This window comes from Ciona robusta, chromosome 2, assembly GCF_009617815.1.
Source record: "Ciona robusta chromosome 2, ASM961781v2".
Taxonomy (NCBI): Eukaryota; Metazoa; Chordata; class Ascidiacea; order Phlebobranchia; family Cionidae; genus Ciona; species Ciona robusta.
The window spans coordinates 3,706,565-3,734,366 of NC_143236.1; the positions used below are offsets into that span (position 1 = coordinate 3,706,565).

General features: G+C 37.2%; 6 protein-coding genes across 9 annotated transcripts in view; all 6 read left to right on the forward strand.

Moving 5' to 3' along the window:
- Positions 1 to 4,861: 4,861 nt before the first annotated feature.
- LOC149740249 (glutamate--cysteine ligase catalytic subunit-like) lies at positions 4,862 to 11,798 on the forward strand. Of its 3 annotated transcripts, none has more exons than XM_089871488.1 (16): positions 4,862 to 5,086; positions 5,144 to 5,304; positions 5,900 to 6,012; positions 6,067 to 6,213; positions 6,562 to 6,627; positions 6,832 to 6,948; positions 7,101 to 7,159; positions 7,827 to 8,032; positions 8,660 to 8,766; positions 8,923 to 9,044; positions 9,466 to 9,578; positions 9,834 to 10,031; positions 10,174 to 10,285; positions 10,679 to 10,755; positions 11,206 to 11,323; positions 11,599 to 11,798. In XM_089871488.1, exons 2-16 carry the CDS (start codon positions 5,152 to 5,154, stop codon positions 11,796 to 11,798), a joined length of 1,908 nt encoding a protein of 635 aa, XP_089727614.1. In that variant the 5' UTR covers positions 4,862 to 5,086; positions 5,144 to 5,151. The 3 variants fall into 3 exon arrangements, with proteins under 3 accessions (XP_089727614.1, XP_089727616.1, XP_089727613.1); XM_089871487.1 differs by having other exon boundaries at positions 4,863 to 5,086; positions 6,064 to 6,213; XM_089871490.1 differs by lacking the exon at positions 6,562 to 6,627 and having other exon boundaries at positions 6,064 to 6,213.
- Positions 11,799 to 11,984: 186 nt separating this feature from the next.
- LOC149740250 (sialin-like) lies at positions 11,985 to 14,771 on the forward strand. Of its 2 annotated transcripts, XM_089871492.1 has the most exons (10): positions 11,985 to 12,133; positions 12,360 to 12,605; positions 12,716 to 12,949; positions 13,039 to 13,213; positions 13,272 to 13,408; positions 13,483 to 13,641; positions 13,779 to 13,895; positions 13,976 to 14,099; positions 14,381 to 14,514; positions 14,575 to 14,771. In XM_089871492.1, exons 1-10 carry the CDS (start codon positions 12,101 to 12,103, stop codon positions 14,746 to 14,748), a joined length of 1,533 nt encoding a protein of 510 aa, XP_089727618.1. In that variant the 5' UTR covers positions 11,985 to 12,100; the 3' UTR covers positions 14,749 to 14,771. The 2 variants fall into 2 exon arrangements, with proteins under 2 accessions (XP_089727618.1, XP_089727619.1); XM_089871493.1 differs by lacking the exon at positions 13,483 to 13,641.
- A 98-nt stretch (positions 14,772 to 14,869) lies between these two features.
- On the forward strand, positions 14,870 to 18,885 carry LOC149740251 (b(0,+)-type amino acid transporter 1-like). Its single transcript, XM_089871491.1, has 5 exons — positions 14,870 to 16,792; positions 17,025 to 17,415; positions 17,537 to 17,724; positions 17,912 to 18,118; positions 18,381 to 18,885. The coding sequence occupies exons 1-5, from the start codon at positions 16,280 to 16,282 to the stop codon at positions 18,615 to 18,617; spliced, it is 1,536 nt and encodes a 511-aa protein (XP_089727617.1). The 5' UTR covers positions 14,870 to 16,279; the 3' UTR covers positions 18,618 to 18,885.
- A 450-nt stretch (positions 18,886 to 19,335) lies between these two features.
- Positions 19,336 to 22,296, forward strand: LOC149740252 (b(0,+)-type amino acid transporter 1-like). The gene is made up of 4 exons (XM_089871495.1): positions 19,336 to 20,310; positions 20,393 to 20,580; positions 20,884 to 21,090; positions 21,787 to 22,296. The coding sequence occupies exons 1-4, from the start codon at positions 19,494 to 19,496 to the stop codon at positions 22,024 to 22,026; spliced, it is 1,452 nt and encodes a 483-aa protein (XP_089727621.1). The 5' UTR covers positions 19,336 to 19,493; the 3' UTR covers positions 22,027 to 22,296.
- A 116-nt stretch (positions 22,297 to 22,412) lies between these two features.
- LOC149740253 (large neutral amino acids transporter small subunit 2-like) lies at positions 22,413 to 24,526 on the forward strand. The gene is made up of 4 exons (XM_089871494.1): positions 22,413 to 23,390; positions 23,654 to 23,841; positions 23,907 to 24,113; positions 24,181 to 24,526. Exons 1-4 carry the CDS (start codon positions 22,571 to 22,573, stop codon positions 24,418 to 24,420), a joined length of 1,455 nt encoding a protein of 484 aa, XP_089727620.1. The 5' UTR covers positions 22,413 to 22,570; the 3' UTR covers positions 24,421 to 24,526.
- Positions 24,527 to 25,307: 781 nt separating this feature from the next.
- Positions 25,308 to 27,802, forward strand: part of LOC149740254 (protocadherin-16-like) — a 40,754-nt gene continuing 38,259 nt past the window's right edge. The window contains exons 1-5 of the mRNA XM_089872683.1: positions 25,308 to 25,777; positions 25,858 to 26,589; positions 26,846 to 26,955; positions 27,164 to 27,277; positions 27,492 to 27,607. Of these exons, the coding sequence (XP_089728809.1) occupies positions 25,412 to 25,777; positions 25,858 to 26,589; positions 26,846 to 26,955; positions 27,164 to 27,277; positions 27,492 to 27,607 (1,438 nt within the window). The 5' untranslated portion in view covers positions 25,308 to 25,411. The remainder of the gene's footprint in view (positions 25,778 to 25,857; positions 26,590 to 26,845; positions 26,956 to 27,163; positions 27,278 to 27,491; positions 27,608 to 27,802) is intronic.

Consider the following 27,802-nt stretch of genomic DNA (forward strand, 5'->3'; position numbering starts at 1 on the left):
TTCATTATAGCTATGCTCTCTTGTGTGCCAAACAACGATTTGTTAAAAATAGATAAAATAATCAACCACAAAGTTACATATCTGGTAACTGCAAAGGGGCAGTGATGTGTGAAATGAAACACCCGTGCTATAACTTTCGCCGCCACGTAGCCAGAAATTTAAGCTGGCCAATACTTGAAGCTGATTGGTCAGATTGCTCACGTGAATGACGCCTCGCACCAGCTGATTACGCCCGCCTTGATTGCTCCAAGCATAAAACGCCTCTTCTACAAAGCGCGTACCACGTTCCAGTTTATTTAAGTTGGTTCCACACCAGGTTACAAGTTAGTTGGTTTCAAGAAGTTTTTTTCTGAGCGACCTGAGTTAAGTATTTCATTACATTAGTAAAATAATATGGCATGGTGATGGTTACTATAGCTTATAAACGTTTTAACTTTACTATACAACATATATACATTAATGTTACTGCTGTACATTAAATATGATAATAGTATTATGCTGACAGTTTTGTTCTTTGCATTTGGTATTAAATTGGGGTTCATGTTTATGTAGGTACTTCGTTATCACAATCTTTTTCGGGAATCATGAAGGTTCTTTATTACGTCACAAGCGCTGCATATGTTAGGTTTCATAGTCATATAGTGAGTGGGGAAAGACGGGACACCTTTAGCACATAATGTCTAATTATTCTGATCGTTTTATTAAAATTAACAACGGTTTATTGAAGTCGTGAATATACGGTTTAATAATTCTTTTAATGTTCTTTGTTTACTACAAAATGGGACGAGAAAATGGAATGAACAGATGTCCCATCTTCCCCCACCCTACTATACCTCTTATTCGACGCAATCTTGGGCCCAATGAGCGTTTTGAGTCGACGCAAAGTACATGATTTAAATATTCGTATTATATTTATGCTAAGAGAGCGAAGCAAGAAGATCAAAGAATTGTTTAGTATAAACCCCAGTTAGCAACATTACGTAAAGAAGCTCTTATCTAGAAACCTCGATGATGTGACGTTACGAAGTGGTGATGACGCGACAAAGTAACCCCCGTAAGTTTCTGGTTTTGTCATGTTTTATTATCTTGTCCCAATTGGTAGTAAACAAAGAACATTTAAAGAATTGTACAGCTGTACCTCACGGCTTCCATATAGACCGTCGTTAATTGTTTAAAACACGATCAGTATATTTGAATATTGTGTGTCCCGTCTTCCTCCACCCTACTACATAACTTAAATCTAACAAAGTGTAGTTTTCAGAACATTAATATTAATTTCGAAATAAAATAGGTCTATTTATATTTTAAAAAACAAATTCGGTTTCTAGGACATAAAAGTTATTTGTTAAAACTTGCTGCCGTTATATTTAAATGTTACCAGCATTCACACACAACTTCATAGGTTCAACAAGTTATTACTCAAAATTTTAATAGAACAGCATCGTTTTTACTGTGGTAAAATAAAGAAAATTGCTTTTCTTTCCAATGAGACCAAATTTGGGATCGATAATGGAGAAATGACCGCAAAAATCACCATTAAAGTGACATGTGGACCCAGACCGACTAAAGTCGCCGTCGGCAGTTATCGTTTTTTTGGACAATATTTTTCTTAAATATTATATTCAACAAATCAGTTTAAACACAAAAATTACGAAGAAATTGGAAGTGCCAATGTCATGATAAATCAAAATTAGATAGATGGAATAATCACTTTTTGAAAGCGCGTTTAACCTGTTTAAGCAAGAATTTCCGCTATCCCTAAGCATAGACATGTCATAAGCGTAAGCCTACAGCTTATATATATGTAGAGCTTCAACTAGTATTTTTAAACTAATTTTACTGTACTGGATGTTCCTAATAATAAAAACCGGGGCGAGTTCTATGGGGGCCCAACCTGGTCAAAATACAACACGAATAAATCGCAATAATGCATTAAGTTGCATTATTTTTATATCACAAGTTGTATTATTTTTGGATCTTAATCTCACAAAAAATAATTTTTCCCTACAACTTGAATTAATTTTACGTTACAACTTGAATTATTTTTACGCTACGACTTGAATTATTTTTACGTTACGACTTGAATTAATTTTACGTTACGACTTGAATTAATTTTACGTTACGACTTGAATTATTTTTACGCTATGACTTGAATTAATTTTATATCCGGTAAAATCGCTCATGCGTTTCAAAACTCCATTGTCAGTCTATGACGTCATAGTAGCCGCTATTACGGATCACAATGCATACAATTTTAACGTATCTGTGTGCTATTTATTCGTCTAAACTCTAAATATTGCAATTTTTCAAGAACCGAACACTTCTCCGCGTAAAAATGGTTTTCTTTTATTGAACATTCCACCGATAAAAGAATAAAAAAACAGAAACTATCAAGTATACCAACCAAAAAACATAAAGGAACATGTTTGAACTATAAAAATACAAACAAAAATGCATAACATTAAAATATGGTGCATAACATATATAGCTATAGCTGCAGTTTTGCTGGCAAATTGCCGTGATTTTACTTTTTGGCTCTCTAACGTAGCAAGTACACCCGGCAACGAAACTTACAGTAACTTTGTAAAAATTTACCTATCGAAGTAACTTTGAGGAAAACAATACTTAGCCACTATCTCTGGTCTCCTCCTTGAATTAATAAGCCACCCTTTTCGGCGTTCAGGGTCTATAGAAAATCTGAAAACGCTAAGACATTTTCTGCTATAGTACTTAGCAGTTAAGAGCTGCATATCCACTCATACTGTATGATAAATGTAGTTTCTATTAAGATTCGTAGGCATGAGCATATACTATACTACATTAACTAATTACTAAGCTGATTGCTGATGCTAGTATTAATCACCATAATATTCGATATTATAAAACAAGATTTATATTAGAATCTCTATTTAGCCTTATCCTACTGTAAAATTAGTTGTGCATTAAAAACAACTGTATAGTCATAGATACCTAAACATATAGTTTACGCCCGGAGTTTCGAAACGCATGAGCGATTTTACCGTAGCGTAAAAATAGTCGTAGTCGTAGCGTAAAAATAATTCAAGTCGTAACGTAAAAATAATTCAAGTTGTAACGTAAAAATAATTCAAGTCGTAACGTAAAAATAATTCAAGTCGTAGCGTAAAAATAATTCAAGTCGTAACGTAAAAATAATTCAAGTCGTAACGTAAAATTAATTCAAGTCGTAGCGTAAAAATAATTCAAGTTGTAAGTTACAAAATAATTCAAGTTGTAAGTTACAACTTGAATTATTTTTACGCTACGACTTGAATTAATTTTACGTTACAACTTGTAACGTAAAATTAATTCAAGTTGTAGGGTAAAATTATTTTTTTGTGAGATTAAGATCTAAAAATAATACAACTTGTAATATAAAAATAATGCAACTTAATGCATAAAATGCCTTTTTTCTTGTTGTATTTTGACCAGGTTGGGCCGGGGCCCCCATAGAGTTCCCTGTAGTGTGTAACGTATCGTTTTACAGCGAGGGTTGACTGCGCGGTCGCGTAACGGCAGCATGCTGTTGACATGGTCTTTATTTCCCACTATTCATGCCGTGTGTCTTACACACAGACACATACGCGACTCTATATAACTGTCTCTTCTGTCTTTCTTTCTCTCTCCACTTCTATATACTCGTACAGAAAGAGAGGAAGTCAGTTATAGCCGTGGTTATTATGGTGTGTCCAAATTATCAGCCAAACATATATAAATCCAAAAATGCATTCTAATCATTTTTATTTGTACTCGCTTTGTAATGTAACAAAATTTAAAAGAGAACCGATTACTGTTTTACCATAGTATACTGAAGTGATAGTACGCTAACGAGACCACGTGACCACTTTTCACGCATGAACCGACAGTTACACCTCGCCCGACAGTTCAGTCAGACAAGGCAGTATTAAATGCAAGGCAGAGTCCGTATTTATTGTATAGTGTACATCAGGGGTTCTACCCATTTCTTACCCATTTCTGTCCAGATCAAAGTCACATTACCCAAAATCTAATTTTAAAAAACTGTCATCCTAAGTCTGAACAGGATTTATGGGTTTTCTTGTCACACTTCATTCTTCCTACAACAAGTTAAGCTCGCTCGTCTCAACTGCTGCCTGTGGTCAGTGAATCAGCAAATAGGACGTCCAGAAAACTTTCGTTTAACTCTTCTTGGACATTAATATCTTTAGAATACTGTGCAGTACTGGATGAAGCAGAGGCCATTGTATATATGCCATAGCTATTCTAATATGAATATTTCTAATCCGGCTACAAATGTAATTTCGTTACGCAAACGATCAGTTAATTTCGCTAAACTAATAAAAATGTGTCACTGTACACTATACAAAAATTTTCGTGAACTTTTTCCGTATATAAACCTATAATAATGCTTAAATACGGACTCTGCCTTGCATTTAATACTGCCTTGTCTGACTGAACTGTCGGGCGAGGTGTAAATGTCGGTTCATGCGTGAAAAGTGGTCACGTGGTTTCGTTAGCGTACTATCACTTCAGTATACTATGGTTTTACTAGGCCTATAACTCCAGATGGCCTTCTCGGCAAACGGCTAATCTAATCGCCGCCTAAATTCGATTTTGCTTTTTCCGATACCAAAATTTTAGTTGGTATACCGACTTTTGTAATAAGTAAAGCACAGAAACTTAGTCGGCCGACTAAACGTGAAAAACAACCAATAGTTTCCGCGTCCAACTGGTTTAGTGGGGGCCGAGAATGCCATCTCTTATGTGAAAGTTTACTTGGTTTCCGAACCTTGTATTAATTTTACCAGTTATGTTGGCTATTCTATATATTCGCTATTTTTAGATTGCTCATACAGTGTTTAAACCTTTTTAGGATTGGAGAACTGCGAGCGAAGATATGCGGAAATTTCTGCCAAACAAATAAAAAATAATTCGACGAAAAAGGAATCTGTATGGCCCGGCGGCTATGGGCCCAACAGCAAGTAACACGACACACCGTTTAACAAATGTTATGCATAAATACTGTGACCAGTTTCCTGCGTATCCGTTCGCAGCATCTGATCTTACATCCCGCAGCTTTACAAAACAGGTATATTTGTGGTAACATACATTTTGTTGCTGTTTGGTATTTTGAGTTTATTTCCAGCTATAGTAATGGGATTCTTAGAGTACGAGGGTGAACCGCTGCCATTTAATGAAATAAGACCTTATATCGAACATGTTAAACGTCACGGTATCCTACAATTTCTAAATATCTACCGAAACGCTCGGGATCGAAACAACGATGCTTTTAAATGGGGAGACGAGGTAAGATTTTTGGGGAAAACTGATCTTATTATAGAACAACTTTACGCGTGTTTGGCGAAAAAAGATATGTATAGTAAGGTGGGGGAAGATGGGACACCTTTAACACATAATATCAAACTATCCTGATCGTGTTTTAAACAATTAACAACGGTCTACCGAAGTCGTGAGGATATAGTTTCTAATTATTTGAATGTTCTTTGTTTACTAATAAATGGGTCGGGAAAATCGAGTTAAAAGGTGTCCCATCTTCCCCCACACTACTGTATATATATCAATTTAGCCAGTCGATATAATACATAAATAGCAGAGGTATTCCTTTGGGTATGTAACATAGACAGAACACATAGGCAGAATACCTAATATGTGGGTACCCTATAGTAACCAATAATGTCGTTTTATATACAGTAGGATATTTAATCCGCTATATAGCGTTGGAGTTGTATCTATACTAGAGTTCATATATAAACATCGTTATATGGGATCTCTGGTCTAAAGTGTGTGTGTGTATTCTGTTTAAAAACATACAGTATGGCGACAGTGTTATAGCCCCAGTCCCGTCACTCGAATATAAATATTTTTCTTTTCATAAATATAGATGGAGTATTCGGTTGTTCATTTCGATGAGAAAGAGAAAAGAGCAAGTGTGAGTTTACAGGCTGAAAAGATTCTCGCCGTCTTGCAAGAAAAATACAACGGCGTGGAAACAAAGTATAAAAAAGAACGTATATTAATGAAATATTAATTATAACTTCATCGTAGCAGCCACCAAGTTTCGCGCGGTCCAGATGAGAGATGGGGTTCTCATTGGAGCCCAGAGTATTCCCGTTTCAGTATAGAGAGCTGTCCTGCCAAGCCTTATCAGGGTAGTTTGGAGCACCTGGCAACCGTAGAAGCGAACATGAGATTCAGGTAAATTAAAGTGACATACCAACGAAAAAAATATATAGTAGGATTCGAGAACATATGAGACAACTTTTCATTCTATTTTCTCGTCACATTATGTAGTAAACAAGTAAACATTCAAGAAATTTTAAAACCTTATCCTTAAGACTCCCATGGGCCGTTGTTAATTGTTTAAAACACGATCAGGAAATTTGGATACTGTGTGCTAAAGGTGCCCGTCTTCTCCCACTCTACTATATAGGGATAGAGATACTCAATTGTGACCTAAAGTTATTACTAACGTTTTTTGTAAAAACAATGCAGTTTCTGAAAAAAATTCTAGGTATTTCATATTTGTTGCCCATTGATTTATAGGCGAGGACAGGTAAAAGCGCTATTGAAGCCAAGCGAGATGTTATTATCTCTTACAGGCTTCCCAAGGTAAATAACAAATTACGTTGCCGTGGCGCAGTGGTTAGCGCGCCTACCTGTAACCAGAAGTCATAGGTTAACGGTAACAGCAAACCTATATGTCGTATTTTATTTATCTATTTTTACACAAGCGCTCTATAACTACTGCGTCACCGTCCGCAAAGGGTTATTTTAATTTTAAATATTTTCAAAATTATAAAACTGTTCCTGCAGAATTGGTTGCAATGACTTCATTGAACCGCCCGAATGCGTGCCACGCCCAATTTTAAGTCCTGCATCCAAGTCTGTTTATTTTCCAGACTGTGGCATCACTCGTCACCCAAGATTCCCGTAAGTCGACTACATTTTCTAATGCACAAGAATGAGTAAATGAATGCTGAATGAAACCGTTAGCGCGTTATACCCCATGCTTCCTTACCACATTCACGGAAAGGAAGAATAAGAACCACTAACACTTCAATAATATACCAAATGTATTTTAGGTTTTTGACCCGAAATATAAGAGAACGAAGAGGCTCTAAAGTGGAAATCAATATTCCAAGTAAGAACACTTGTGAAGTTGCTTTTTTCTGAGTGGAAACAATAAAAGAATAATTTTGCGATTATCACATTGATGTAAAAAATAATAACAGTAGCATACAAAGCTAAATAAGAGGGAACTCTACCAAACGTTTAACCTCACACATTAAAGCAGTGGTTTTAAATATTATTGACTGAATGAACGAAACTTATTTGTTCTCGCGTGGCGAAGTAAAGAAAGTTTTTCTAATACTTGTGTCCTGTTTCTCACACCTCGTGCCTGATTACGAGAACACGAGTATCTTTGCAGGTGATGTGTGTTTTGCTGGAAACTCACACAACCCATAGGAGATCATTGGATTTAAGCAGCAAGTGTCTTTCCCAAGGACACACATATACAGTAGGATGAGGGAAGATGGGACTTTTTAACTCTATTTTCTCGTCCCATTTAGTAGTTAACAATGAACATTTAAAAAATTATAAAACTAAATCCTGATGACTCCCATAATCCGTTTATAATTGTTTAAAACACGTTTAAGATATCTGGATATTTTGTGCTAAAGGTGTCCCATCTTCCCCCACCCTACTATATACACTCACTATGTTAGCATCAGTTTTAACTAAGTATTTTTAATAGAATCAGGCGTGCTAACTATACGGTGTCAGTAACCGAACTTATCATTTGGCAGTTTTTAAAGACACCAAGACAAAGTCTCCGTTCGTCGAAGTATTTCAAGACTTAGAGTCCAACACAGCTGCTATGCCTGACCATGTATATATGGATGCAATGGGCTTTGGAATGGCCCAAGCATGTTTACAGTGCACAGTACAAGCGAAAGATTTGGATCAAGCCAAACTAATTTATGATCAGTTGGTGCCTTGGTGTCCCATCATGGTATGTATGTTTTTCGCTGATACAAAACACAAGTTTATTTAAAACACAAACGACCACGATAAAGAACAAAATCAATTAGCTATATATTGATGTATTATGCTTCGGTTGGAATGTATAGTACTGATGTGCGGTAAGATGGCATATATTCCCTTAGCACCTAAATCTGCTATTTCCTGCTGATCATGTTTTAAACAATTAAATAACGCTTTTTGGACTCCGGGCCAAATGGAAAGAGGAAAGAGAATGAAAACATTACAAGCGGTTTAAAGTAGACTTTTTTCAAATGGCTAAGTAAAATGGATCGAAATAGCATATATAGTAGGGTAGGGGAAGATGGGACACCTTTTAATTTTTTTTTCTCGTCCCATTTGGTAGTAAACAAATAACGTTTAAAGAATTATGAAACTGTATAGACTCCTATAGACTGCTAATTGTTTAAAACAAAATCAGGTTATTTAAATATTATGTGCTGAAGGTGTCCCATCTTCCCCCACCCTATTATACCTCTTATAAAATCATACCCACACGTAATAGAATTTGCAAAACTGCAAGCATTTAAATGAGTTTTACATCGGGTTAGTCTATTGTTTTCCATTTTATAGTCTTACCATTTACGTTTTGTTTCAGTGTGCACTTAGCGCAGCGTCTCCGTTTTACAAAGGATACATCACAGATATCGACACTCGCTGGAATGTTATTTCCGCGAGTGTAGACGATCGAACTGTTGCAGAAAGGTAAACAAACAAATATACCATACAAACATGCGTATAAATAATACACCATGGGCTACACATATTTTGTATTAGTTTACTCAATTTGTTTTTAAGTACAATTAGGAATAACACACGATACGTAAACACAAGAGCTTTAACAGCTTTCGTTTGTTTTAGATCATCAATTCTGCAATCTCGCTTTGGTCATGTGCAATTATATTTGTCAGAACAGTATCTATACCTAAATGACGTTGACACCAAAATAAACGAAGATGCCAAGAATACTCTTTTAGAAGCAGGTGAGAATGAGTAACAGATTTTTAAACCAGTGATGGTTTGTCACATGTGCAAGGAGTACATTTCCGCGCAACCTATTGTTTAAAGGGTACCGCTAAACGTTAAGTGTTGGGAGTAGGGAAATGGTTCCGGGGCGCCAAGTTATAGTATAGAGCGGGGGAAGATTGGACACATTTAGCACGTAGTGTCCAAGTATCCTTATCATGTTTTAAGCAACTAACGACAGTCTATGGGAGTGGTGAGCATATGGTTTAATATTTATTTGAATATCCTTTGTTTACTACCAAATGGGACGATAAAATAGAACGGAAATGTTTCCCATCTTCTCCCGTCCAAAATATATAGTGGGAAATGCAGAAAATACGGCGGGTGTGCACGGATGTACAAAACGTGTAAGATTTTCCTTAATTTCTACATACATAGGTGTTGAAGAAGGCCTTGCAAATCATATTGCTCACTTATGGATTAGGGACCCGTTGAATTTATACTCAGGACGAATCAATATCGAAGACGCAACCGACGCTGATCATTTTGAGGTAAAAAAAAATATATTTTTCGCTTCGGTTACTGTAGCGAAGGTCAAAAATAAACAATGTCAAAGTTAAGAGGTTCAGGACATTTGCAAAGAAATGTATAGTATACACCATGCAGTATCTGTGTACATATTATAGTAGTTTGTCATGGCTGTTGCTAACTTGCTATAACGACTGTAGTTGTGTCACCTTGCAGGGATAAATAAGTCAGAATCATTCGCTCCTACCTCCATCTAAAGTGTGTTTTACATATTAAAGAACATACAATCTACATGTTGGCAAACATTGAGGTTCAAACCCCCACCTCCTGGCAAAGACGTTGGTTGGAGAGTAGAATTCCGACCAATGGACGGACAACTGACTGACTTTGAGAGTGCAGCTTATGTTGTGTTCGTTGTTCTGTTGGTAAAAGTCACTTTGGCCAAAAAACTTAATTTTACAATTCCGATGTCGCATGTGAGTTTTGTGTCACGTAAATGGTTTAGTTGACACGTTTTGTGTGAATAAATTTTCTTTAGAAACTATAGATATATTATTAGGCGTTACAGTCGCGGAGCAATATACATTTTAGGCAAATATATTTTGATATTTGTTACAGGTTCTCCGAGACATGGACAAAGCACAAAAGAACAAAGCTGTACTGACAGAGTTATTTTGTTTTAATACAAATTTCAGAAACAACGAAGGGAATGTTCAAAAAAAGATAGCAGGTGTTTTTAGATTGAAGGGATTTTTAACAAAAGTTTTTTTTAGTAGAACGACTTTTTTATGTGTGGAGACCACGGTGAAGCTAAATTCAAATTGTAGAAACAAAAAACTGAATTGATAATGTTTGTGAGCCTTACACCTAATAAACAAGTATCTCTCCTACAAGAATATTTAGTTATACAGTAAGAGTGGGAGAAGACATGACCATTCCGCACATATTGCTCATTATTTCCAAAATCAAAACATATGAGTTTTTTAGGTGGTACCACGAATTAGTACTATCATCCTTTAACCGTTGACAGCAGTTGACAGCTTTATCATTTTTTTGTAATACTATTGGACGACATGACTATATACAGAAACTCTTTAAACTTTATGTACCTGTTTAACTTTAGAATCCGGTTCCCTGCGAATTGACAGAAGCGATGACGATTGCAATGGGATAACAATCGACCATATTATAAACGGGAAGGTATAAAATGTTTAGCATGTACACTGTCTCTGTATATAGTAGGGTGGGGAAAGATGGGACATCTTTAGCACATAATATCCAGATATCCTGATCGTGTTTTAAATAATTAACAACGGTCTATGGGAGCCGTGAAGATATAGATTTATAAATGTTTGATTGTTCATTGTTAACTGCTAAATAGGACGAGAAAACAGAGGTAAAAGGTGTCCCACCTTCCCCCACACTACTGTATATTACACGTTTTAACTGTGCTTACAATTTTGTTAGACTTATACTGTGATGAATATATCTAACTTATGTTTTTTCGCGTGCGCTGGGCAAACAACCGCGGTTGTAAAACGGAAGTTTGGTTTCAAAAATTTAATGCCCGCTTACAAGTTACTACCCATAGGATGAGTAACTTTGTGGGTGATTTTTAAAAATGATGATCATTTTTTGTGTTTTGTGAAGGGAGAGTTCACAGGTGTTATATCACTACTTCGTGAATACTTGGACGAAACAGGAATTGAAAAAGAAGCAAGAAATGTGATTGAACGTTACTTTGAACTGATCAGTAAACGTGCGTGTGGTAAGTAGTTGGCTATATATTACTGTAGGGTAAGATGGGGCACCTATAGCCTATAGTATCCCATACTTTATGATCATTATTTAAACAATTGACCACACTCTGTGGCAATCGTAAGGATATGGTTTTATAATTCTTTTAAATGTTCTTTGTTTGCTACCAAATGGGACGAAATAAACAGAACAAAAAGGTGTCCTCATTACCTCCCTATACCTTACTATATCTATAGTAGGTGTATAGAAACTAAATGTAAAGATTGAATCTGTCTTTACCTATAGGTGAGTGCCTCACATCAGCTCAGTGGAAACGACATTTCGTTCGAACCCATCCAGATTACAAACAAGATTCTGTTGTTTCTCAATTAATCGAGTATGATCTACTTAGAACTTGTGATAAAATCGAAAAAGGCGAAACCCAGGAAAAACTTTTGTATTCTAATATTCTACCATCTATTAATTTATATCCCCCGCAACGTTAGACAATGGTAAAGCAGCGAGTCTCCTGTTACCCATAGCTTGTTCTATCGATTACTCTTCTCTTTATTGCTCTGTGTTGAAATTAACAATTGTGGATAGTTTCCTATGGTGTTATGTTTTGACTTCTCTTCTTACAATACTGTTATAAAAATATTAATCAACATCTGCGATAAACCGTTACCCAAACAAAAGGAAATTGCGTATAGCGAATGTACTCGGTACTTTATCAAGAATCTAGATTGTATGCAGTTGCGGTCGTTCCATTGTGTTTTATTTAATCAAATGGTGCAGAACAAGTAACAGTATGGCCAACCAGAAAACAATTCGTTTGAAAGAGGTAAGTTATTTAGGAATTTAATTTTACTGAAATATCATTGTGTAGTTGCATTTCGAAAGCTAGCTGAATCCTATTAAAAAAAACGAATTTATATCTAAAGTTTACATAAGGAAGTAGCACAGCCGGTTAATTTGAATAGGTTACTGCAATTTGCCGAATACTGGCAATATTAAAAGATATCGTTTATCATCCTCCACCACTTTGAATTTATGCTCTATTTTTTTAGGAGCCGACGCCTGGCTGCTACATCAAAGCTCGATATGTTGTTACGATTATGGCAGCTCTGGGTTCAGTTAACCTTTATTTGTTGAGGAATTCATTAAATATTGCCATAATCTCTATGGTTGGTGTAAGCAATTCGTCTGTTAGCGGAGACAAACAAAACGAAACGGAGAGTTTAATACCTTCTGCTGTTGTATGCCCTCAGTACCAAACAAACTCCACAACTAATGAACCTGTTTCACAATATCAAGTATGTATTGTGTGAAAATATAGAGCATATCATTTATAGTTGCACATTTTTGCTTGAAGATACAGATTTTTGCTTTTAAGTTGCTTTATAAAATTTGTGTTTTGCATCAGGAAGGCGAGTTTGATTGGTCATTGGTAAAACAAGGTTTACTACTGTCGTGTTATTGGTATGGCTACACCGTCTCCACCTTCCCAGGCGCTTGGCTTGCTCAGCAATTTGGAATCAGAATCACACTTGGTGTGGCATCTTTACTTTCTGCAATATTCACCTTCTTCGTACCATTGGCAGCTCGTCTAAGCTTCGGTTTGCTGGTAGCTTTGAGAATAACAATGGGTCTACTCCAGGTTAGAATGAAATGTCACTATTGTAATAAAAGTAAAACAACATGCATATTATACTGGTTTTATACACGAATACACGATACTGTATACAGGGAGTCACTCTGCCAACAATCATGCAGTCGATTGGGATTTGGTCTCCCCCGTGTGAAAATACTCGTCATTTTGCTTTGAGCTTTACTGGAGTAGCATCTGGGAACGTAGTGGCGTTTACTTTTGCCGGTCTTATCATCTCGTATTTTGGATGGGAGTGCACGTTTTATGTGGCAGGTAATTACGCTACAGAATGTTTAAAAGATTGCAATTTAAAAACAAACTGGTTTCATAGGTGGTATCGGATGCTTGTGGTCGATTGCTTGGTTTCTATTAATTCACGACACTCCCCTAAAACATCCGAGAATTTCAAAACAGGAATTAAGTTACATAACGGAAAGCCTTTCGGATGCCGCATCGACAGACGGAAAGGTACATTAGAGAACATTAAATATGTAATCGACAATGTAGAGTTGCCTTTTTATGACACGGAAACTTGTTTCCAGAAAGCCAGTTTTAAAACTGTACCATGGCGTAAGATGCTGACGTCTAGGCCGTACTGGTCGACTGTCGTGCCTCATTTAGCTGAAAACTGGACCATGGCAATTACACACAGCTGGGTGCCGCAATATATTGCCAAGGTGTTGGGTTTCAGCATCGAAAATGTAAGTAAAGCGCTTGTAAATTGGTGTATAATCATGCACACAGAGAAAGTTTAAACCTTGATCTCTGCAACGAACGTGCTTAACTATAACATCGTATAAAGAATAAGCAATAAGTTTGATTACTTTTCATATCTCAGGTTGGGATTTTGTCGTCACTGCCATACGGACTAAATGTGTTCAGTCTACTAGCGAGTGGTTTTCTTTCCGACTTTATCTTAATGAAGACAAAAATACGGAAGACTTTACTTCGAAAGGTATATTTTTGAAAAAAAACTTAGAACGGGAATTGCGTTTTAACTTGGTGGCAATGAAAAATGCAAAAAAAATGTTGCAGGTGTTTACAACTATTGGAATGGGCGGAACAGTCTTGTCGTTTCTAATTTTGCCTTCATTTGGTTGCAACCATACTTTTGCCATCGTGTTGCTGTGTACGTCATACATGTTCGTGGGATGCAATTGTACGTATACACAGTATACTGTTGGGTAGGATGCGGGATAACAGTCAAACTTACATATTTGTATTTCCTAATTTTGTTTTGAACAACTAGCTCGCTCTTTTAGAGTCGCGTGGCCACGGTTATTGAATTGCGTGAATACTCCTTTTATATTATTAAATAGCACGGGAAAAAAAGAATAAAAACTTGGGCTATCTTACCCAACTTCATTAAAGCTCATATTTCGAGAGTCAGTTATCAAACATGGCAGTATCTTCAATAAACCATCGTATCTTTGATAACAGATGCCGGGTACCGCGTTGCGCTCGTTGATATGGCACCTTCGTATTCAGGAATCTTGTATTCTATATCAAACGTTATGACCTGCTTTGTGATGTTGTTTGCGACGCAGATAGTAGGAGTTATGCTTGGAGATGGGGTAAGTTACTATGCTATATTGAGAAGTTCTGCGATGTTCTAACATTTCCTATTTAAACAGTCGCTCCCGTACTGGAGAACCATGTTTTATGTGACTTCTGCAATATCTGCATTCGGTCTATTAGTATTCCTTTGGTTCGGGACATGTGAATTGCAGCCATGGGCAAAATCGCAAGAAGAAAAAGCGGACAGTGAACAAGAATTAACCTTCCTTGAAAAGACACAAGATATTTGAAATAAATATGTTATATATATATACACACATCTCAATGCCATTATGACAGCTCATATGTCATCTCCTAAGACTTACTATATATATATATATATATATATGGGTTCCTATTAAAACTCACAGAATAGTTATTTAAGTTTATCTCTTACAGTGATGAGTATAACGCGTATACCAAAAGTATATAGAAAGTTACGCACACAGTATTTAGTTAAAGACTTACACCAACATTTCCACATCGGAACAGAATAATAAGTTATTTTACTTAAACTTGTAGATGAAAAATATTATATATATTACTGCAATTTGTCGGTATCGGTATGCAACTAAAAGCCGCAGCAGTCCACAAAGTTTCCTTGCGGGTTTTTAAGATATATTACGGCGATCTTTAGTCAACCTGACAAAGTGACAGTAGCTGTCCAAAACTGCTCCTCAGCAGTTAAAAAATACCAGGTTGATACTGATAGGTCTATGGGTCATTGGGTAAGATAACAGATATTGCTCTAATTAAGCGCTCACTAAATGAATTTTATACCCTGGGTGTCGGAGTAATGGACCAAAACTGGCTTAAACCCCATGCCCCATGGCGTGCCGTCGTACTAAGCTGCTGTACAACCCCAGAACTTCGCTTGTGTTACTGTTTTAAATATCCAAGTTTACGTTTATGCAGAGACTACTACCCTTATGTAAATAAAGACAAGAGAGCAAGACATTAATAAGTAAGCACGTAAAAACTAATTAGCATAAGATTAATTAACCCTTTTACTAAAACGGTCGCCTAAGCTTGATAAAAAACAACCACAAGTTACCAACAAAGCGATTTTCAGTCGCCATCGATGACTGTGAATAAGTACGTAGCACGGATTTACACATTTATTATAACTCATGAAGACTCATGGTGTATGAGGATTGAGTGATTTCATTTGTATAACTGGATGCATGTGTTTACTTGTAAACATACACTACTTTACCTAGGTTTACCTAAATATAATAATTTAATTAAGATTACTGGTATTAAGGCATGAGAAAACGGCTTTCAATGCGCCCCCGCTTAAATTGTAATAGCTTGATACAGGCGTCAATCGTAATTGTGTGGATTTTTTACCTCACACTTAAACAAATAAACAAACAGAAAATTACATCATGGGTGACATTTCACCATTAGACCGTTTGGTCAAGCGTGAACGTTTAGACAAACATAGAACAAGGAGCTCAAGCATTGGAAATGACGTCATTACTTCTTGTTTGTGTTTCTCTCTCTGTGTGTGCAGCTATTTTTGTACAAACTGATATGAAACAAACTGAAATGAAAATGAATTTAAGAAATAAACAAATCAAAACTCGTTTTGAAATGTATACGCCTTTGATTTATCGGTCATTGGAACATTTGTACTAGCATGTTAATGATCGACTATGAACTTATCGTTAATGTTTGACTTTAAATAACAATACGTTATCACCTGTTGCAGGTAATTACGCGTGCAATGTAGTTTGTTGTTGCAGCTAATTGAAAACGTTTAACAACACGCAGCAAACGATGGCGAATAGGAAACTATCACGACAATCGTCTAACTCAGCAGCTACCGGACTCTCATTATTTGAGGAAAACGAGATGAGGGAGATTTCATCCGATGATGATGTAAACAGTAAGCAAGAAAACTTTGAACTAAGACAAAGCATCAGTTTGGCTGGAGGCGTCGCTCTAATAGCAGGGACGATGGTTGGGTCAGGAATATTTGTTTCCCCTGTTGGTGTGCTTGCTGGGTCAAACGGAAGTGTTGGGTTAAGCTTAGTTCTGTGGGCTGGGTGTGGTGTGATAGCGAGTTTGGCATCGCTGTGTTATTGCGAGTTGGGTTCAAGCATCCACGAGTCCGGAGGCGAATATGCGTATCTAAATAAAGAGTATGGTTCAGTCGCTGCTTTCACGTTTTCATGGACTTCTTGCATCATGACAAGAGGTTCTGGTAACGCAGCAAGTATCATCGTATTTGGAAACTATTGTGCGGGAGCTTTCTACACAGGATGCAAGCCACCAGATGTTATAGTAAAGGTGATTTTTTTTTTATAAAAGCTTTGGAAGAGCAGCGAAGGTACAAGTTACTCCCGACCCAGTGTATATGTTATAACCCTCTTCTGGTTTTACGTTTTGCGCGTAAATATTGTTTATTTAATAATTGTTAACCAAAAAAGGTTGCATGCTGTATGTGTATAGTATTACATATAGCATGTAAACAATGTGACTTTTGGACTCATTAACCTTATCATGTTTTTCCTTTGTGCAGTTGTCATCGATAGTTATTCTGCTTTTCCTGTCGGTATTGAACTATGTCAGCGTATCTGCTTCCTCCAAGTTGATGCAGCTGCTTACTTTTGCAAAATTCGTTGCTATGTCGGTGATAGTGGTGGGTGGTATGGTAAGACTCTGCCTCGGAGACGAAGTTGGACTGAACAACCTAAATAATGCCTTTCGACAAGAAGATATGGCTGGCATTGGGTTTTCTCAGATCGGCTTGGCATTATACCAAGGCTTATGGTCATACGAAGGTTGGAATAACCTCAACTACATTACAGAAGAAGTGAAGAACCCGAAGAGAAATCTTCCGCTTGCTATAGGAATCTCTTTACCGTTGGTAACATCGTTCTATATTCTCGTCAATATTTCATATTTTGCGGGTGAGTGCACAAGGTAGCCTACTTAATTTAGATTTCCTGGCCATTATAATGGACAGGCAATCTGAACTGAGTTTAAAACAGAGAATTGCAAAAATAACCTACTATTTTCCCGCTTATTTAGTCCTTACGCCGACGGAAATGCTTGCATCAGATGCAGTAGCAATTACATGGGGTTACCGTGTATTAGGCTCTGCTGGTTGGATCATGCCACTTTCAGTTTGTCTCTCGGTTATCGGTGCCGTCCATGGTAGTTTTCTAACAGGCGGAAGGTTGCCGTTTGTCGCTGCAAGACGAGGCCATTTACCCCAGGTTGTTGCCTTAAATTTTTTTCTAAAAATCTTCATATTTTTACGATCATTTCTTTGGAATTAACCTATTGAATAGAGGATTTTTTCGACAAAATTTTACAATCTAAGATTTCTGTTCTAGTTTTTAATTAACGTAAATATCTGTTCTTTTATTCTTGTAATTAATTCTGCATTATTTTTATACGCAGATACTTGCTATGGCTAGTACAAACTATTACAGTCCAGCGACCTCCATCATTTTCACAACAATCCTGACTATTATATTCCTGATTCCCAACGATTTCGATACTTTATTGAACGCGTTCAGTTTCACAGTCTGGTTGTTTTACGGTTCCAGCATAGCAGGAGTCATCGTACTAAGAATAACTCATCCAGATATGCCGAGATCATACAGGGTAAGGTACTTTAAACTTAAAGCAATACTCGCAATGAAGATATGTTTAACATATAGTAAGCTGAGAGAAGATGGGACACCTTTCATTCTATTTTATCCCATTTGGTAGTAAACGGAGAACATTCAAGGAATCAAAAACCGTATCTATACGACTCCCGTAGACTGCTGTTAATTGTTTAAAACACGATCAGGATATTTGGATATTAAGTGTTAAAGATGTCCCGTCTTCCCCCACCCTACAATATGTTTTATTTACATTTCAGGTGCCAATCTTAATACCAGTCATAATGGTAGTGATCGCTTTATATTTGATAATCGCCCCTCTGATTGACAGTCCTGATATATTAATTCTGTATGCCGCCATCTTCATAATGATTGCACCCTTCGTGTTTTACATTTGCGTGCACAAGAAGATACATCTTCCAGGTTTGGACAGGCTGACTGTACTACTGCAGCAGTTTCTCGAAGTAGCACCGACAGATTGGGACAAAATGTCTTGAAATTTTCAGTTATTTTTTTAACTTATAGGAAGGGTTTAAGCAAAAAAGCTTAACGTGTTTAAACAGCAGTTTACCGATACTGGGTTGATTATAAAATAAATGAATATACCTAATGACTTTTCCTTGTGTGAGGTATATATAGTAGGGTTGGTGATGAAGGTACTAAACAAATAAAATTCAAAAAATTATAAAACGTATTCTTACGACTCCTATAGACCGTTGTTAATTGTTTAAAACACCATTGGCATGTTTGGATATTATGTGCTAAAGGTGTCCTATCTTTCCCCACAGTAATATATAGTAGGGTGGGGGACGATGGGACACCTTTAGCACATAATATTCAAATATCCTGACCGCCTTTTAAACAAGTAATAACGGTCTATGGAAGTCGTGAGTATACGGTTCTTAGAATGTTTTTGTTTACTACCAAATGAGACGATAAAATGAAATGAAAAGGTGTCCCATCTTTCCCCACAGTAATATATCACTTGTCAGTTTACAACAAAGTTGCTTGCCATACGCGGAACAAAACAAGCTCGTAAATCACTTCAGATACATGAAACCCAGAAACGCCGTTTCCTATATAGCAAATCTTGTAACCGCAGGAGGACAGAGGCGGTGTCTTGCATCGCTATCTTATTTTGCACAACTGTGTTAAAAATAGTTAAGGTCCTGTTTGGTTGCCTCGAATAGTAAAGTATTTATTGCTTTAACTTTGTAAATACAATTACTTGCTCTGTGTGGAAGCCTACAGGGTAGTTTGACGAAGTGAAATAAATGTTCGAGTTTTGTGTATAATGTAAATGTGCCGCGGTACTTTATATTGCATCGCTTAATATATTAACTTGTTCTGTGACCTGTCTGTAGATCCAAAATATGGCTAAACGTATCGAAGTTGAGGAAAATGATGAAGGATTTCGTTTAAAACAAAAGATCGGATTTTGGGGCGGCGTAGCTATAGTTACCAGCGCGATGATTGGTTCTGGTATTTTCGTATCGCCCGGCGGTGTTATCAATGCTGTGCATGGCAGTGTTGGGCTCAGTATGGTTATATGGGTGGTGTGTGGAATGGTTGTCGCTCTATCTGCTCTTTGCTATTGTGAGTTAGGTGCAGCACTGAAAGAATCCGGCGGAGATTACGCTAACTTTGAACTTGCGTATGGAAAAGTGGTAGCGTACATGTATATTATGACGCTCATATTTATGGACGTCGGCAGCGGTATAGGCTTACAAGTCTTCGCCGCTTATCTCATCAGTGGGTTTATTGGGACTGGATGTAAAGCACCTGAGGTCTTCATTAAAGTCGTTTCCTGCTTGCTCCTATTAAGCCTTACCATTCTAAACAGCAGAAGTGTGCGGTCAGTAGTGAAGATCGAAATAGTTTTCACAGTTGGTAAGTTCATGGCTATGTTCTTGATCGGTATTGGTGGCATAATACGTCTTGTGAATGGGGATCCAGTGGGCAATGAGAACCTGCAGAATGCGTTTACTGACCGGACTATGGCAGGTATTACACCAGGCGATATCGCGCTTGCATTTTACCAGGGTATGTTTTCATACGGCGGGTGGAGTGTGCTGAATACAATTGCAGAAGAAATAACAGACGTTAAGAAGAATCTACCGAGAGCATCGTTGTTTTCCCTCTTTATCGTCACCATTATGTATCTGATTGTAAACATTGGATATTTTTCAGGTAACTTTATACCTTCACATGTTTTAACAATATTTGTTAGTATACGTATAACAGATGCTTCAACAGTATTTTTTGCTCGCAGTACTCTCTGCTGAGGAAATGATGACGTCACCAGCGGTCGCTGTTTCGTTTGCCGACAAAGTCTTAGGACCCATGGCATGGATTATCCCTTTTACTGTGTGTGTATCGACACTAGGCAACCAAAACGGTGCTTGTCTTTTACGAGGAAGGTTGCCGTTCGTCGCTGCTAGAAGAGGGCACTTGCCAAAAGTAATACAGTAGGGTGGGGGAAGATGGGACACCTTTACGTTCTATTTTCTCGTCTTATTTGATAATTAACAAACAACATGTTAATTGTTTAAAACACGATCAGGATGCTTGAAAATTATGTGCTAAAGGTGTCTCATCTCCCCCAGCACTACTAAATAACGTTTGAATTTTATTACATAACAATCAAATAAGTTTAAATTACTTTATAGCACAATTACAAGTACACTGGGATAAACTATTGTATTTTATGATAAAAGTTATACACCAGCACCGTTTCTCATATATAACGTAAATAATTTCCAGATATTTTCAATGATTCACGTGAGGTACTTCACTCCTGTCCCCTCACTTATTCTCAACGCAATATTCGGTGTAATATATATATTATGTGGTGACGTTCAATTCTTGATAAACGCTATGGGCTTTGTGCAGTGGACAGTGTATGGCCTCAGTGCAGCAAGCCTTTTAATACTTAGATATAAAAAGCCAGATATGCCAAGACCCTACCGGGTAAGTTGCTTTTTATTTTTATAACATAAACCTATACCAATTTAGTTTCGTTATGTGTTCGTCGTCGCATGACGTATGGCTATTTACCCACTGGCTTTGATGCTTGATGCTGCTACCATTGTTAAAGTCGCCAATGGGTTGTCGAAATTGCCAGCCACAAAAAATACAAATAAAAGCAATCAAACCTAAGGTTGCATACCCGTGGCAACTTGTCAGTGGAAACGAGTTAAATGAAAAATGACACCAGTTTTGTAACGACTGTGGTCACCTCGCTATATGCCAGGTTAAAGAACTGTCATTCATCTACTCATTCAATCGTGCTGTAGCAATGGCCCTGCTGTATGTAATAATACCGGTTCACAACAGCTTGGAAATTTAGTTTCTTTACTTCAAATGTTCCCTGTCACTCTGTAAAAGCAATTAAATAAGAAGTTTTCAAATAATTATATATGAACATAATATTTTAATAAACTAAGCTTAACATAACATAAACGTATATAGCTCTATGGGGCAAGATGGGATACCGTTAGCACCTAAACCCCATATTTCCTGATCATGTTTTGAACAATTAACAACGCTTTTTAGAGTCCCACCCTACTATTAATATTAAAAATAGACCTACCTTTATTTATAACAAAATTAACAATATGTCGAAAAACTAACAATTTTGTAAATAACTGGTTAATAAAATAAAAGGTCCCAATTGTCATTCCAATTCTAACCTGCATACTCTGCGCCTTGTTCGTCATACTGCCGATGATTGAAAAGCCTAACGTCTTCTACTTTGTTGCCATCGGTTTCTATGTAATGTCATTGATAAGTTACTACGTATTCATGGTGAAAAAGCAAACACTACCGGGAATGAAAATTGTTACCTTGTTGCTGCAAAAACTTCTGTTGGTGGCAGAGACTGATTACTATGAAAGAGATGTTTAACACTGAAAGGGGTGTGGATTTTGCTCAATAGGACGTATGTGCAATCTATAGGTTTTATATCATAAACACGTCATTTAATATTTTGATATCCTCAGATATAACATGCCGATGTCGCAAATACCGTGATGTATGAACGCCTTAGCTTTAACGGCAATCGGTAAATTTAATGTAATTTCTAAAGGTTTATTACCCTAAAACTTTTCAATCGCTCTGTTTTTAACCAAAACTGTAATCTTTTTTTAATCGAATAAATAAGAACCTGTAACGCGATATTTTGTTGCGTATTTTAACGGCATGTTGCTTTATTTCTTTAACAAAAGTTTCGGTATGCCACTTTCGTTCTGCTACGTAGATTATGTGAAACAGTGCAATGGAGATTTAGCCCAATGAGGTTATACCTTTTCGTTGGCTGCAGCAGCAATTACTAGCGCGTGGACAGCGCAGTCGGGTATGACATAACTTGATAAAGTCAGTACAAGGGAGAAGGCGCAGTTGCAGTTTTTATAAGCTTTCTTAGCAGTAACACCTGATTGTATATTGCGATATGTCGACGGTAGGAGAAAATGAAAATATTCCTGCGGAAAGGTTGGAGCTAAAAAAGAAAATCGGATTCTGGGGGGCGGTTGCTTTTATGACGAGTGCTACGGTTGGTTCCGGTATTTTTGTATCTCCTGGTGGTGTTGTTAGTGCTGTGCATGGCAGCGTTGGTCTAAGTATGGTCGTATGGGTGGCTTGTGGGTTGGTGGCCCTTTTATCTGCACTTTGTTATTGTGAGCTTGGTGTCTCTATAAAGGCGTCGGGCGGTGACTACGCAAACTTTCAACTTGCTTATGGTCGACCTGTAGCTTACATGTATATCGTTTCCATGTCGTTATTAGAAGTGAGTGCTGGAATCACCTTACAAGTATTTGTACAATATCTGCTCAGCGGTTTCTTTGGTACAAACTGTGCCCTTTCTGAGAGCTTAACCAAAACTGCAGCAATATGTGTGCTACTGGTTATTGTGTTCATGAACTACAGAAGTGTTCGATCCGTTGTAAACTTTGAAATCGTATTCACCGTCGGTAAATTTCTGTGTATGGGCATTATCAGCATCGTAGGAATCGTTCAACTTATTAAAGGAAATGAAGTGGGGACAGAAAACTTTAAAGAGGCTTTTTCACTCGACACGTTGCAAGAAGTTGCGGCAGGAGACATTGCCCTTGCCATCTACCAGGGCATATTTTCTTATAACGGATGGATGGTTTTAAATTTCGTAATGGAAGAAATAATAGATGTAGAGGAAAACCTACCAAAAGCTGTAATGTTCTCGCTTAGTCTTATCACATTGACCTACCTTTGTGTAAACGTCGGATATTTTTCAGGTAAAACATTCACTTTTTTGTATTTGAGCGATAATTTAGAATGTATAGTAGGGTGGGGGAAGTCGGATGGGACCTTCAGCACATAATATCAAAATAACCTGGTCGTGTTTTCAATAATTAACAATGATGTATAGGAGTCGTAAGGAATTCTTTAAATGTTCTTTGATCACTACCAAATGGAACGAGAAAATAGAATGAAGAGGTGCCCCATCTTCCCCGACCCTACTGTATTTAATGTGTTAATAGGATTTATGTTTTTGTAGTTTTGACAGTGCAGGAACTAGCTACATCGCCAGCAGTAGCAGTGACATTTGCAAACAAAGTCTTGGGTCCCGTGGCTTGGATTATTCCTGTCACAGTGTGCGTGTCAACGCTCGGCAACCAAAACGCCGCAGCTTTTCTTCGGTCTCGGTTCCCATTTGTAGCAGCAAGAAGTGGCATGTTACCCAAAGTAAAGTTTGTGAAATATTATTTAAGTCGTCGAACAGATTATCACTATAATTTTATTGAGCTCAGATTTTTACGATGATTCACGTAAAGTTCCATACTCCTGGCCCTGCACTTATACTGACCACGATGACGAGCGTTGGTTTCATACTGATTGGAGATGTTTACACTTTGATTTACGCCCAGGGTTTTGTGAACTGGATGTCTATAGGCTGCAGTGCCGCTAGCGTTTTAGTTCTAAGGTACAAAAGGCCCGACATTTCAAGACCATACAAAGTAAGTTATTAGTGTCAAAACTACAAATTGTGCGTTCAATATTTTACTTAAAAAAATTGCATTTCAGGCACCCATATTTGCTCCAATTCTCACATGTCTTATGACCATATTTTTCCTCGTGGCACCTCTGATTCTTAACCCACCCGTATTTATTCTTTACTTACTCGGTTTCTACTTACTCATTGCACTTGCCTATTACGTATTCATTGTTAAAAAGTTAAGATTGCAAGCCATTGAAACCGCTACGATTTTCCTGCAAAAACTTCTGCTTGTGGCAGAAACGGACTGGGATGGATTGGAGTGGTAAATCCCTTTAATTCCTGCAATTTAATATGCTACGTTTATTCAACTTAACTATTTTGTTCTAAATAAATAACATTTGCTTGTCGTTTTACTAAGTTATTCTGACAGCGCTAGTTAGATAAAATAAACTAAGAAAACAAAAAAATCTTTTTTTCAATTTAAAACTTTTAAACAGTTCGAAGCTCAAATCGTTTAGGTAGCCATGTATGTTTCTTAGTGGCTAACTTAGAGCACAGATGAGAGAGGCCACTCGTAAACTCTTCTCTCATCTGTGCTCAGGGTGTGTTAATATACGGCCAACCTATATGCATTTAACAGCTTCGGCGAGTTGGTAGTACCAAAGAAATGGTTTTTACCTTTTCGCATATTTCTTTTTCCAGTTGCACTCACAAACGCATTAACAAAGTTGCAATTGCAAAATTCGGTCCCCATATTATCTTTATTCTGACCACGCGAAATAAAGCAAGCTACATTCGTATAGAATTCAACCGCTATGTAGCGCTAACGAGGCGACCAGCTGTCAACGTATCGACGGACGCTATTTTTTCAGATTGTCTCGTTTTCTACTACAACTCAAGACATTAGTTGTAAACAGTTATAGTAGGAAGGTGACAGAGTGTGTGCAATATATGACTGTCTTCTCAAGTGGTTATGACAACATGGTAGTCAAGACGTATCGTAAGAATGTTAGCTTGGTGTTGTTATGGCGTATTATATTAGTCAGTCAGCATGAGGCCTTAACAGTTATAACAACGACATTGTTTATGTTGTATCCAAAAGTAATTGGATTGAAACATAGTTTTCTACTAGTTTAAACGTTGTAGTATATCGTTTAACATGTTGTAATATGCTATAGATATAAATAACAATTTATGTACCATGTATTATGACTCTTTTACCAATGGAATCTTTCCTAGTCCTTTTGCAGAAACAGATTTTAGGTCGTAATGAGTTGACCAGAATTTTTGATTGTACTACAGCATCATGATGCCATAATGGGTCATGTTCTGAAATATGCTGAAATCAAAGCACCCAATCATAAACTCGCATTGACATATTGGCTGCTTGGGGTTGTTGTGTTATTTCAACACACCATTCAGTGCCAAGCACAGGAGTCTGTTGTCCTGAATTTCACTGTATTGGAAAATGCAACCGTGGGTACTGAAGTGGGTAGACTTGCAGCAATTGAGCAAAGTGGATATTACATTACTTCGGAAGAAAGCAACCCTTTTATGGTGTATTTTGACCGGGTTGTTGTAGAAAATCAAGGAATTATTCGAACGATAAAAGAGCTTGACCATGAAACTTACAGCTCATTTGATGTTGCAATCTATGACAGCATTGCAAATCAGTATTTTGAGGTATGTTGGTTTGTTTATTATGTGCATTTGGAGTAAATGACTTTTGGAACCTAAATTACAATAATACATCTTTGTTTCAGGTACAAATTCTTGTGACGGATGTAAATGACCATGCGCCAACATTTAATCAGGGAGAGCTAAGTCTTATTATATCTGAAGCTAGTCAAGTTGGTGCCAAGTACAATTTGGGAACTGCAACTGACCCAGACTCGGACCCATACAATGTGCAGGGATATAAACTCTTGTCAGGGGTGCAGGACCAAGCATTTCGGTTAAACAATCGACATATAAACGGACAGGTGTATGTGGATTTAATTGTCAATCGGACGTTAAACAGAGAACATGTGTCAAATTACTCATTTACTGTTGAGGCCTTTGATGGTGATGTACCGCCTAGAACTGGAACTCTGCAGGTTCATATCAGTATCTCTGATGTAAATGACAATCCTCCTGTATTTGACTTGAGTCGATATACAGTAATGTTGAAGGAGAATGCAGCAGTTGGTACAGATGTGATTACCCTTAATGCTACAGATGAGGACACAGGGTTAAACGCTTTGATCACATACCGCATTGACCGAACCCAGAGTGATCCAAATGCAGTATTTGAGATCGAGAGTGAAAATGGGCGGATCTACCTCAACAAACAGCTTGATTTTGAGCAAAAAGTTCTTCATAAGCTGGTAGTGGAAGCTGTGGATAATGGTTCGCAACCTCAAGTTGGCTCCACAGTTGTCATTGTTGAAGTTGGTGATGTAAATGACAACAAACCACAAATTAATGTCATTTTTCTCGATGCTGGGGAAGCAAAGGTAAGTCTAAATGTAAAGGATTGAAACTTGTTATATTTTTAATGGCACTTTTGGTGAATAAGGTTTCATTAACTGCTGCTGCATCAAGACTCTATCTTGATTCTCATGATTAATGTATTTGTGTGGTTAAGTTATTGACTTTATAATTTAAGTTCTTATTGACACACTTCACTCTGGTGATTGATTACTTCCTCATTTTAAGTTGGGGCATACAAATCGTATTTTGGATCGTTTAAAAACTGATATTTTAACTCAGGTGTCAGAGGGGGCACAGCCGGGTGATTACATAGCCAGGGTGTCCGTCTCAGATCCGGACCTCGGTGAATTGAGCCACGTTAATGTCACTCTGGACGGTGGAAATGGAAGGTAAAAGAATTATTGATTTGTAAAGCATACGGCTTGAATAGAGATCTGTTTAATCTTAAGTACGTTTGCAAAAGGGATCTCTTCATTTGCTATTGTTGGTATAAGCAGTTCTTACCAGTTATAACAAAGAATAAAGTATAATAACTTGAACGATTTCAAGTACCCCTCATTGGTGAACTCATCTAAGAATGAATTATATTCTCTATAGGTTTGGGCTGCAGATGGAAAACAGTGTGATATATCTGGTTTGCGTGAAAGAGCGATTAGACAGAGAAACTCAATCATCGTATCATATTACGTTGACTGCCGTCGATTTTGGCAGGTAAGTCGGGAACCCGTAAAACTTATTACCAAGTGTCAAAAATCGCAAAACCTAACACCCTATACCATTTACCCCACGCAAAAAAACTAGCAAACACTATATACTTAACACTACACCGACAAGTACTTTCTCAACGCTGTTCCCCACATACAGCGCTGAAACCCTTATATCGCTGCTTTATGCACGGGAAAATTGAAAGTAATATTTGTCACAGCCATCCTCAATCGACGTCTACATCGTTTACGTTGACAGTTGAAGATGTAAACGACAATCCACCTAAGTTTGCAAGTGATCTGGTAGAGGTCGAACTTTCGCAAAATTCTTTCCTTGGTAAGACACTCGGCGTATTACTTGTTCGTCATTTCAAGCAGGACAATTTACGACCCCATTATTTAATATGTCATTCATATCGGAAATACCGGATTACAATATTACTTTAAAAATGCTGTTCAAATATTGTTTACCGGTTTTTCTATTTTAATATGATGCAGAAATTAAACATTAGTTTTTTTTTCTTCACAGTGA

Bases quoted from the DNA above. Each gene is read 5' to 3' on its own strand.
- LOC149740253 (XM_089871494.1), top strand. From the start codon at position 22,571: ATGTCGACGGTAGGAGAAAATGAAAATATTCCTGCGGAAAGGTTGGAG. The intron at 23,842-23,906 runs GTAAAGTTTGTG...TATTGAGCTCAG, and splicing joins GAAGTGGCATGTTACCCAAA to ATTTTTACGATGATTCACGT. The intron at 24,114-24,180 runs GTAAGTTATTAG...ATTGCATTTCAG, and splicing joins ACATTTCAAGACCATACAAA to GCACCCATATTTGCTCCAAT.
- LOC149740251 (XM_089871491.1), top strand. From the start codon at position 16,280: ATGGCGAATAGGAAACTATCACGACAATCGTCTAACTCAGCAGCTACC. The intron at 16,793-17,024 runs GTGATTTTTTTT...TCCTTTGTGCAG, and splicing joins CACCAGATGTTATAGTAAAG to TTGTCATCGATAGTTATTCT. The intron at 17,416-17,536 runs GTGAGTGCACAA...CCGCTTATTTAG, and splicing joins CAATATTTCATATTTTGCGG to TCCTTACGCCGACGGAAATG.
- LOC149740249 (XM_089871487.1), top strand. From the start codon at position 5,152: ATGGGATTCTTAGAGTACGAGGGTGAACCGCTGCCATTTAATGAAATA. The intron at 10,032-10,173 runs GTGAGTTTTGTG...TATTTGTTACAG, and splicing joins TTACAATTCCGATGTCGCAT to GTTCTCCGAGACATGGACAA. The intron at 11,324-11,598 runs GTAAGTAGTTGG...CTTTACCTATAG, and splicing joins GATCAGTAAACGTGCGTGTG to GTGAGTGCCTCACATCAGCT.
- LOC149740252 (XM_089871495.1), top strand. From the start codon at position 19,494: ATGGCTAAACGTATCGAAGTTGAGGAAAATGATGAAGGATTTCGTTTA. The intron at 20,311-20,392 runs GTAACTTTATAC...TTTTGCTCGCAG, and splicing joins AAACATTGGATATTTTTCAG to TACTCTCTGCTGAGGAAATG. The intron at 20,581-20,883 runs GTAATACAGTAG...AATAATTTCCAG, and splicing joins GAAGAGGGCACTTGCCAAAA to ATATTTTCAATGATTCACGT.
- LOC149740250 (XM_089871492.1), top strand. From the start codon at position 12,101: ATGGCCAACCAGAAAACAATTCGTTTGAAAGAG. The intron at 13,214-13,271 runs GTAATTACGCTA...CTGGTTTCATAG, and splicing joins GTGCACGTTTTATGTGGCAG to GTGGTATCGGATGCTTGTGG. The intron at 13,896-13,975 runs GTATATTTTTGA...AAAATGTTGCAG, and splicing joins GGAAGACTTTACTTCGAAAG to GTGTTTACAACTATTGGAAT.